At 35.5% G+C, this 12123-nt stretch overlaps 1 protein-coding gene across 1 annotated transcript in view; it reads right to left on the bottom strand.

The window, feature by feature from the left end:
- PLPPR1 (phospholipid phosphatase related 1) overlaps positions 1 to 6663 on the bottom strand; it is a 116167-nt gene extending 109504 nt beyond the window's left edge. The window contains exon 1 of the mRNA XM_089913468.1: positions 5250 to 6663. Coding sequence (XP_089769594.1) covers positions 5250 to 5312 — 63 coding nt within the window. The 5' untranslated portion in view covers positions 5313 to 6663. The remainder of the gene's footprint in view (positions 1 to 5249) is intronic.
- Positions 6664 to 12123: the final 5460 nt, after the last annotated feature.

Genomic DNA, 12123 nt, shown 5'->3' with positions numbered 1-12123 from the left:
ATACCTAAAATAAGAGTGGTAACTGAGTAAACTGATGATAGGTGAACCTAAGTGGGACTAGAGAAAGGGGTACATGTCAATCTTAGTAACAAGGTTTGGGTTTTAATGTCCGTGAGGATAGGACATCCTGAGAACTTGAGTTGGAACTGAGACTCCTATGTAAAACCCAGAATTCCTGAAAGCTTGCTTTTCACTTCAGAGAAGAAGTGTTCTATGTAAATCCACCTGCTGGCACAGGAAGACTACAAGGAAGATGAACTTTGATTAATTATACTTTGGGATTGTGCAAATTTGACTTACGAATATAGTAGCGTAAACCCAAGAGAAACATGCATGTAAAAACTTTCCAAAGAGATACTCTTAAAACCTAAGGCCCAGAAGGATTCTACAGAGGAAGCAAGCTCTGCCAAAAATGAGCTAAGAATAATTAAAAATATAAATAAACAATCCACCATGAGCTAGAGACAACAGACACAACATACAGGAGGATTACAATATGAGTAATTTCAGAAAAGAGAATAATCTGAAAGAATAAAAAATAAAAACCATAAGCATAGAAATACTATAAAAACAGATTTTTTAAAATGCACATAGAACTTCTAGATATTAAAAAAAGATGGGTTAAGAGACATGGACTATAGAAAGAATGAGAAGATCCAACATACATCAAATAGAAAAAGAGAACAGAGAATGGAGGAAGAGACTATTTGAAGATGTGATGTCTGAGAGTTTTATAGAATTGGTATAAACATGGCTTCATATTCAAGATGTAAAACAAGTCCTAGTCAGTATAAATACACACTTAGACATGTTATACTGAATTTCAGGACACCAAAGAAAAATGTAAAAGCAACTGGAGAGAAAAAGTGGATTACCTATTAAGAACAGTAAATAAGAGAAAAGAGTTTTTATAGCAACAATAAAGACATGGGATGGAAGGAGAGTGAAATGGATTAACATTATGAAAGTTCTGAGAGTAGAAAATAAACTAGTCAATCTAGAATTCAATGCCAAGAGAGATCACCATTCCAGATTAATTGTAATGTAAAGATGACTTCAGATAAATATTAACAAGTTTTACAATTCACTAGATCCTTGCTGAAACAACTACTAAGGGATAAATTTCATGAGGAAATTAAATCCTGAAGGAGAAGAATAAACGGAGGAATGGTAAGAAAAAAACCTCCAAACTGATGAATATGCGGGTAAAGTCACTGAAGCCCTGACTGAAAAATTAATGAAAAATTTAAGGAAGATATAAAAATCATGAATGACACTCAAGGTCCTGAAGTGACCTAAAAATATCATTAAAAGAAGCATAGAGCTATTGATTAACCTCAATTTTTGTTGTTTATATATTTAAAATGTAGGACTAATCTTTAAAAGAATAGAAATAAAATCTATAATTTGTAACATAAAGGGGGATTCAAACAAGGAATCTAATTTAGAAGGCAGAACAGAAAAAATAAGTCCATGCTTATTTATAATTTAATATTGAAACACTTGAAGTATTTCCTTTAAAATCAGCAACAAGGTAAGGAGGTCCTCTACCACTGCCTTTATCCAATATTACACTGGGGGCCTTAGCCAAACCAATAAGAAAAACAAATTAATTGTAACAATCAGAAAAGAAAAAACAGATCTGCTACTACTTGCAGATTATATAACTGAAAAAAAATCTAAGAAATATACAGATACTAGTAAAACCAATAATCAAGTTTAACAAAGTTTTTTCAAGAAAACTGATTTAAAATATTAATATTGTTTCTACAATGAAGCAACACACAACTGGAAAATGTAATCATCTCCCCACAATTCCACCACTAGGCAATCCAAGGAAAGCCCTTGCACACATGTGCATAGAGACAGAAATAAGAATATTTCCTGCAAAAAAAGAAAAAATAAAAAAGCTGTAAGAGTATAAAACTTAAAAAAAATAAACAACAAAGAATCAACCAAACCATCCCTCAGTAGGTATAGTCACACAATGGGATAAAATGCAACAATTAAAAAGAATGAATTGCCAGTCTGGACAAATCTCAGAAACATAATGTTGAATGAAAAGGTAAGTTGCAAAAAGAAAGTTCATTATGGTATCATTTATGTAAAGTCTCCCTAAAATATAATTTATGAATATATGGACATGTAGGGAAAATATGAAAATACGTGTAAGAATCATGCAAGGGAATGAAGTCTCTAACTTCACATACACACAACTGACCCTTGAACGATGTGGGGGTTAATCCACATGTAACTTATAGTCAGAACTCCAGATCCATGGTTCCTCCACATCCACGGATTCAACCAACCATGGACTGTGTAGCACTGTAGTGTTTACTATTGAAAAACATCTCCATATAAGTGGAATCGTGCAGTTCAAATCAACATTGTTCAAGGGTCAACTGTAGTTACTTCTGGGTCTAGGATAACAGGATTTCAGCCATAGCTGTAATATTTTATATTCCTTGAAAAAATATTTGAAGCACATATGGCATAATTTTAAGATTTGGTCTTGATGGTAGGTGCAATGATGTCTGTTATATTATTTTCTCTGTTTGAATCTTTTCGTAATTAAAAAGCAATGTGAAGAGATATTTATTGATCATATTGACATTTTAACCAAGTTATTTTTGATCAAGTTTTCTGATATTCCTGTTATAATGCAGGTAAATAATATTTTCTTTTGTTTTGTTCCCATTGGATCTTACTCAAAGTTTTGTTGCACAATCTCAGAAGAGACTTTAACAATTTTTAACCTTTTGACTCCCTTTACCCACTTCTGTCCTCTTCACTGTACCCCCACCTCTGGCAACCACAAATCTGTTCTCTGTATCTATGAGCTTGTTTATTTTTCCTTTTCAGATTCCACATATGTATTCCACATATTCATATTTCACAATCATACAGTATTTTTCTTTCTTTGACTGACTTGTTTCACTTAGTGTAATGCCCTTGAGATCCATACATGTCACAAATGGCAGTATTTCACTTCTTTTTGATGGCTGAATAATATTCCACCGTATATATACACCACAATTGCATTATCCATTCATCTATTGTCGGACACTTAGGTTGTTTCTATATCTTGGCTATTGTAAACAGTGCAGCAATGAACATGGGGTACGTATAACAATAAGCATTTGATGAATGAAATGCATGAGAATCATGAAAGCCACTTTGAGAGTCACCTCTTCCCTTCTCAGTTTCTACTTTATTCTACTTCACTTCCTCTTTCTTTCTCCTGATTGTTTCAGATAAGTCAGTGATATGTCTTAAACCTCTATGCAAAGTAAAATGACAATACAGCAAGAAAAAGAATAAGCTATCTTTCCTCTCCAAGATTTTTCTTATATTTATGTTTGTGTCAGGTTAAGGCATACAAAGACTAATTTATGTCTTTTGTTGTTAGCTCTACCCATCAAGCTCATCGCTCACACATTAGAGGGCTGAAAATCTTTAGAGATAGAGCTTCCAGCAATAAATTAAATCTCTTACTTTAAGGTTTGTTTCCTGTTCTATTTTTAAGAAAATTTAAAATAAAATTGCTACCATGAGGGTAAGGATGATGACAGGTGACTTATTCTAAATTTCCCCTAGTTTATTTTAAAATTTTATTTTTCTTATGACAAAAGAGAAAGGGTTTTAACATTGAAAAATATAGTGTTACAGCCTTCTACCATTTCCCCCATGAGCAGTGGGAGAAAGGACTCCTTTTTCTACATTACAATTTCAATATGAACAATAGTAACTAGAACCCACAATATATATAATGTATAGTTATTGTCTGAAAGGAGTTATTCTTGGCCTTGTACAGCAAGATAAGAGTATTAAGAATATGTGTTTATGTTGAGAGATGAGTTCTTTGTTTACCCTTTCAGAGATATAGCTTGAGTCTGAGTATCTTAACTTATATCAACACCTCTGTCCCAACCTAATCTCCTATATTTCCACCTGGTTCTGCAATACAAACAGGTTCACAAATATCACCAGAAAATAAATCATCTAGTAATATTTGTTCATATAAACTACCAAGGGATATCTATAAGGTGAAACTCAAGGATCGGCCAAACATATATATTTGGCCCCAAAATCGGAATGCTCAAAATTATCCAACTGACTATGTAAACAGCTAAAGTTATTTCAAGAGCTAGAAGATAAAAACAAAACAAAACAAAAAACAAACTTGTTTCATTGATTCATAGGCTGTGTTTAAATAACATATGTACTGAAAGTACATCTTTGCTAATATCAGTAGTGGTTTAATTCTAGTGTCTGTTTTCACACAGGTAATAAAATGGATCAATGTGCATCGTCCTCCCATACTCAGCCAAAAAGATCCCCTGCCCCATAACATAAGAACAAGCTACAGCTGATCCTTGGGATGGAGAGACTATAGGGGTAGTTACCCAGAAAGGAAACTTAGGACATTTACTTTTTAGCTCTTTATATCGTCATATTTTAAACACAATTTTCAGGATAAAAACCAATCTGTTAGATGCTCTATCTCTTGGAGTAGATGCTCTATCTCTTGGAGAAGGCAGGTATAATATCGTCTCTGGCAAATAAACATCTTATTTTGAGATAACCTGGAGTAGCTTTTTTTTTTATCATATTATTCCAAATTTCCTAAAATTTCCAAGTCTTTATCTCTTCCATAGCGAACATTATAGAAAGGGAGGTACAGTGGGGAAAGGGTGCAGGAAGTTTAACCCAAAAGATGCTGGAGAAATTGTTTGCTGGTACAAAGTTGGAGCAACTCAACAAAATCATTCATGAACAAAAGAAGCTGCACACTATACAAGTTCTCAATATCCCACTAAAGAAAACTGCCCAGTGGAGAGAGTCAACTCTAAGATTTCTTTTTCTCTATATGGGCTCCAAGGCAAAAGGCCATCAACTAACATCATCTGTAAACCTCATTTATTGAATTCCTAAAACATGATATTGATTTTTTAAAAAATAATTTAATCAAAATGCTGCATTCATAATTAATAATATATTCAAGTCACCACTGAAAATAAAAGAAATCTAATAAAACACAATTATTTTGTACCTCATACATGAACCTTGTTCTATGGCTTCCTATTCAAGAAACACTTGGCATATCTCATTAATTCTTTACCAATATGTGTGCTATCAAAATTTCATTATCATAAGATTAAATAATTTTACAAAATAATCCAAGTTCTCAGCATAAAAACTGCTACAATTATTCCAATTTGTCTGTAAAGGCAAATAAATACACCTACCTCAACAAATATAAAACACGGGATGATGGAATAACTTCGTTGAGTGTTGTTTCCTACAGCCATTTCTTACAACATGTAGCAAGGCTGCACCGTCTTAAACTGTCCAGGCTGAAATAGAAATAGATAGCATGGTGTTAAGAACCATATGTTTAGCAGTCCTTTAGGTATTTACATAAAAATATCAGCTACCCTCTAGATAAGCAAGCTGTGTACAAACAATGCAAGATACTAATCTACCACACAGTCAAGTCAGACTAATAATCAGTCCAGAGAAAAGAAAATAATGTATACTAGCCAAGAACAGTCTTTGAGCCTAAATGACCAGGTAGGGAGCTCCTGTGCACACAGTTACAGTGAACAGAATTCTAATCGCCTGGTGCTGCACAGTGCCTTAACCCAGTAGACTGTGCTCATGCCATGAACGCAGTTTTTGCGACAAAACATTTGTTATTGTCCTTTCTGTATGGATCTCCCCTTTCTGTGCCTGATCCTTGCAGTTTGCCATCTAGGGACGCGTTTATTTCCGCCTTCGCCTCTCCCTTTGGAGCTGACATTTAGCACTGAGGCACTAATCCCTGACTTCCTTCCGTGACCACTCTGCCCTTGCTCCCTTGACTGCAGGGCTATTAACTACTCTGGATTAATACATCACTGATCCCTCTCACTGGGTTCCCTCAGCCGCGTGCGTGCGTGCGTGCGTGCGTGTGTGTGTGTTCCAAACACAAAACATTGACTATAAGAATGGGGTAGCTGGCCTATAGCAGAGTATTTTAAATATTTGTTAGAACTCTTCTGTCCTACTTTGAACTGAGAATATTCCTGTATTAAAAGATCAGTTAATTTTGGTTCTTCTTAAAACAATAACAACAACAAATAGAGATTTTAGACTTTTCTGAAACTTCCACAGCCCAGTAAAAAGAATTTTCCACTATACCTTTTATTCTCTATCCAAAGCAATACTTGACATGTTTCAGGTATCTGCTTTCGAGAGTCATTATTTTTTGTTTGTTCTGTTTCTGTCTCAGACTTCCCAATAGTTCTTATGGATTGTGATACGAAGACTGGCAATGGGGACTGCTAGTCTATGCAACTGCCCAACCGCATTTTTTCTTAAAGGTCATGAATTAATGTTTTTAACTTAATTCTGTCTTTAAGTCCGTCCTTATGTTTTTCCAAAATAAAACTTTAAAATACATTTCCTTCTCTTTTTGAAATGCCAGCTTCTCACGTGTCAACTAAAACTTTCTCTCATCAAATGTAACATTATGTGTAGTATTAAGTCCATGCCAATCATAGTGTTTAAATTATTTAATTTTTAGGCAACTTAATTTTTTCAATTAAAATTGGATATTATCTGTTATAAAATACTCATAATATATCTGTTATTTCACCATCTATTTCATGATTTAGGAATAAATAATATTTTTTTACAATTAGAAAGGAACCCATACATAGAACACACATTGAGTTGATTTGGCAACCATGTATTGGTTTCATTTTATCCTTACTTAATCCAAGTATCTTATAATTCACTTATCAGTATTTATGATTTAGATGAGTCCTACTGTTAGCATCAACTAAACACAGAACCATACATCTGAAAAGAAAATTAAATTTTTAATCACCTTGAAGTAGGTAGGGGCACCAGAAAAAACAAAGGCATCAGACATACCTAGTATTTTAGATGGCTTCTCCATACAATTAATAAAAAATAGCAATGAAATGGAGAATACAAGACAGGCTTTGGATATCATATAAAATTCTCCTTTCTATTCACTCTTCTGGTTCAAAATACAAACTAGCTTTTTATATGTGTATGGAGACTACATATATGCATATATATACACATATATGTATCTATGTATGTGTATTATACATAATCAGTAACTATAGTAAGGTATATTCCACATATAATTCACCCATTTCAAGTGTACAATTCAATGATCTTTTAGTAAATTTACCAAGTTGTACAATGATCATAAAACAATTTTAGCACTTTTTCCTTCACCCCCCAAAATGTCATCCCCACCATCACCCCCCTCACCACCTCTCCAGCCCAGCTAGTCACTATTCTCTCTGTCTCTACAGATTTGCTTCTTCTGGATATTTCAAATAAATATAATCATACAATATGTGGTCTTTTGACCTGGATTCTTAGCATAATGTTTTTGAAGTTTATTCATGTCATAGTGCACATATCAGTAATTTTTCCTTTTTATTACTGAATGTATTTCATCGTATGGCTATAGAACCTTTACCAATTGGTGGCAATGTAGGTAGTTTCGAATTTTTGCTGTATCCAATATTAGGTTGTATCCAGTATTATGGATAATGATGCTAAGAATATCTGTATACTTTTATTGTGGATGTATACCTAAGAGTGGAATTACTGGGCCATACACTAAATTGTTTAATTTTTTAAAGGAAACTGCAGAAGTGTTCTCCAAAGTGGTTGTGTCATTTTACACTGCCGCCAGCAACAATCAGCGTTCTCCTTTCTCCACATCCTAACATTTTTATTGCCTATCTTTTTTATTATAGTCATTCGAGTGGGTGTGAGATAATATCTCATTGTAGTTTTCATTTTGTAAATAACAAATGATATCGAGCATCCTTTCAGGTGCTTATTGCCCATTATTCTATCTTCTTTTGTGAAATAGATTAAAAAAAACAAAAGATTTGGATATTTTCAAGATATAAGTGTTCTTTGTATTATTCTGGATAATACAAAGTCCCTTATCAGATGTATATTTTGTCTTTTGACTATTAATGTGCCTTGGTGTGGATTCCTTTAGGTTTATGCTGCTTAGAGATTTCTTACTACTTGAATCTATGGGTTTACGTCTTTTTCCCAAATTTGGGAATATGTTCAGCCATTATTCCTGGAAAACTTTTTAACCCACTCTCTCATCTCTTTCTGGGACTCCCGTGACATGAATATTAGATCTTCTGTTATAGCCCATCATGTCCCTGACACTCTTAATCACCCCTCCCCAAGTCTATTTTCTCTCTGTTGTTCAGATTGGATATTTTCTATTATTCTGTCCTCAAGTTCACTGACTCTTTCCTCTATCATCCCCATTATGGTGTTGAGCCAAGTCCATCCACTGAGTTTATGTTAGTTGTTATATTTCTTAGTTCTAAAATTTATATTTGCTTTTTCTTTATATTTTCTATTTCTTTGCTGAAACTCTATTTCTTTGCTGAGACTATTTTTTCATGTTTCAAGCATGTCTATAAGTATTTATTAAAGTACTTTTATGATGGCCACTTAAATTATTGTCAGATAATTTTATATCATCTTGGTTTTGGTGTCTGTTGATGGTCTTTTCTTATTCAGTTTGCGATCTTCCTGGTTCTTGGTATGACGAGTGATTTTCGATTGACCTTGGGTTGTTACATTACAAGACTCAGGATCCTGTTTAAAGCTTATGTTTTATCATACTTCCTCTGACACTCCTCTAGTAGGTATGGGGAATGTCACCTTGTTAGTGCCATGTGAAGGTAGAAGTCCGGGTTCTCCACTTGGCTTCCTATGACAGCTAGTTGGGGAGGGACCCCTTTTGCTGGGCAGAAGTAGAGTTCAGGCTCCTCAATAGGGCCCCACTGATACCACCCTGGCTGGGGAGGGGGTTAGGTACTTCTTTGCGGCTCCCCGCATGGCCTCCACTGACACTATGGCCTTGCTATTGTTGTGTAATAATAAAACTGAATTTCCACTAGTCCCCCTCTGATACCACTCCAGGGAGGAGGAAGTAGGGATGCCTCATTACTGCCTAAAGCGGGTAAAAGTCTAGGCTCCCCCCCATGTTTTCCCCTGATACTGTAGAGCAGGGATGGAGGCCTACTCATTACTGCCCAGCATGAACTAAAGTCCTGGTTCCCTACTCGGCCTTCTCTGATATGACCCCAGCAGGAGTCTAGGGGAGCCTCCTTATAGCGTGGCAAGGGTAGAAGTCCAGGGTCCCCACTTGGTCTTCGCTGACAGAGACAGAAATAGGACTGAAGTTTTTCTGTGCTTTTTGGATATAGTCAAAGGGTTATTTTCTAAAAGTTTGCTGCATTGCTAGGCTGCCCTTTTCCAGGCCCTTTGGCTACAGAGGTGGCAGGCTTTCTTGGGGCTGTTTTGTCTGCAAGTATCAATATCCCAGGTTGCCAGCTTCTCCAATATCCAGTCTGAGATATGAGGTAAAAAGAAATCCTGGGAACTCAATATTGTGTTGGTTGTTATGTGAAGTCCCCAGCCAGTCCACCTTTTCTTTGTCTGAGCTTTGTTTACATGTAACATCCAAGATTTTTGGTTGATTTAGTGGGAGGGATGGGGAACGTACATCTTACTCCATTCTCTCAGAAGCAAAAGCCTCCAGAAGTCTTTTTAAAAGAGTACCAAATGGCAGTGACCAAGGTTCTCATATAGGCTAGCCCCGCTGTGTTCTCATGAATTTGAGTCTTTTGGTGCCCAAGGTTTCAAAATACCAGAATAGCATTATTTGTTTGTTCATTTGTGAGTCCCTAATTCATGCCAGGTATCCCATTAGACACAACTAGAAGCAATGAATTAGCCAAATACCCTGTGTTTAAGGGACTAATAGTCATTAAGAATAGATTGCTATACTTGTTTGTATATTTGTTTTTCAATAGCAGCACAATTGACCAATTCTAACTCTTGAGGTCAGGGATCTCTTATCCAACTGGCATAGCAGATACACTGTCTAGGACCCATAATACTTTTAGGGGCCTTTGAAAACATTTTAAATTTTTTTTAAATAATAAATTTTTAGGTTAGGTACAAAAATATTTTAATATATTATTAAATTCGGTTTTATACTAATTCAACTAGAAAATATAAATTTTAACTTTAATAGAGAAAAGGGTCCACAAAGGCAAAATTTATTAAAGTCTACAAAAGTAATAAGACAGTCCTAGCTGGGAGAAAGTTAAGGAAAGGTTTCTTAGAGGAGATAGCTATTTAAGTTGATTAAAATAAAGGTAGCTGCTCCCCTATAAGAGGAGGACAAGAGAAGCATTTCAGCTAAAGGGAACAGCAAGAGCTAAGGTTCCAAAGATATAAGCTGGCCTAACATATGTTTGGGAAACTAAAATCACTACCAGCTCAAATGAAAACATTCGAGGATAAGTATAGATGTTACCAAAATTTATGTATAATACACATAGCGTTTTATATACAAACTCAGAAGCAGAACACCTCAAGGATAAGAAATACAAGGTTGGTTCATTTCCGTATTAGATAAGAATATAGGAAAAAAAGAGAATATTGACAGACAGTACTGTTTCCTAGTAATTACCTCAGACAGAGCTCTTCATTTCTAGGCAGGTAAGTATATTATAAATCAGACCTGGCTAATAAAGGAGTCAATGACATCTCATATATTTCCATTGGATTTTCCATGTAATTCCCTCTTGTTCATAAGAAGTGTAACAATTCCTACTCACCCCAGAACAAATACAAAAATAATTGCTGATTATAAAGTATCTGTTTTAGTGAGACTGAAAATGGATGGTGATGGAGCATGGTCATAGCTAGATGGGGACAAATTCATTGATTTCTAAGTTATGCAAAGTTGGCTCTAGCTGAGCAGTCAATGAAGTAGCAAGGAAAAAAATGCCCTGAGAAAGAGTCACCATGTTTCAGTGGACCTTCTGCCCAGCCTTGGTGTGAATCTAGTATTTCCAGTGGCCAAAGTCACAGCCTGTGGCCCTCCTCGGGGGCCCAGAGTCTATGATTTTAGGGAAGCTAGAGCTTGCTCTTTCTGTAGAATATTTTGAGCTAATTTTGCTAAAAATACCATGGTGATTCCCTTCAAAGTTAGAATGATATGAATTAATCGAGTTCACTAAGACAAAAATCTAAAAAACAAACAGGCAACAAGGCCAGCAGAAATGGTGCTTTTCTGAGTAAGCCCAACAATTCTGCATTCTGAGGCCACACTGATTTAGGACAGTGTTTCTCAACCCCATCACTGTAGATATTGTGGGCTGGAAAATTCTTTATTGTGAGGGGCTGTCCTGAGTACCGTTGGGTGTTTAGTTACATCGCTGGCCTCTACCCACAAGACACCAATAGCAGCAACCCTCCTCCCCCCAATACTGTGACAACTAAAAATGTCTCCAGACATTGCCAGATACTCGCCTTCAAGGTGGGAAGGAGCAGGGGATGGAGATAGCCTTGGGGGAGAACCACTAATTTCAAAGGATTGAAAGCAGAGTCCCTAGGACATGAGAACTTTTGAGCTGGTGAAGAACTTGCTTCACCAGGGATAAAGGCCACAGTTTTGCCCAAGGGGACAAACCTATTCCTGCCTAGTACCTAACAGAGGAAAATATGGAAATTGTCAAGATGCCTTACTGGCATTTGGGGAAACAAAGGGCATCTCATGCTCAGAGACCATGATTGGGGTGATAATAAAGGTACTATAAGTGGTAGTTACTACCACTTTGAATCTCAAAAGAAAGCAGGGCTGTTTCACCCACTGGGGACTATAGGCCCAATTCCTAGAGCCTGTGAGCTATTTAACAGCCCCTGAAAATATATAAGAAATTTTAAAAAGGCAGCAAAACTATGTAAAACCAAATGAATAAGTATGTAAGTGTGTACCTAAAAATGTAAAATTCTTGCAATTTCATTACTCAATTTAGTGTTAACAATTAATCTGAAAGTGATTTGTAGGTGAAATTCTTAATTCTAAAAATTCCTTTGCTAAGAAACTTTAAATAATTGTAAATTAATAGTTTCAAAAGAAAAGCCGTAAAAATCTTTTCATGCAAAATAAAGATTTACTGTCAGATCACTCATTATGTGTTTACCTTCATATGGAGTGGGGCCTCAAAAAGTGAGTGTCAAAAACAAGGTTAA

Source organism: Delphinapterus leucas, chromosome 6, assembly GCF_059928025.1.
Source record: "Delphinapterus leucas isolate spDelLeu-1000000601 "Yukka" chromosome 6, BTC_Dleu_Yukka2, whole genome shotgun sequence".
Lineage (NCBI taxonomy): Eukaryota > Metazoa > Chordata > Mammalia > Artiodactyla > Monodontidae > Delphinapterus > Delphinapterus leucas.
This window is presented reverse-complemented; position numbering and strand designations above follow the sequence as displayed.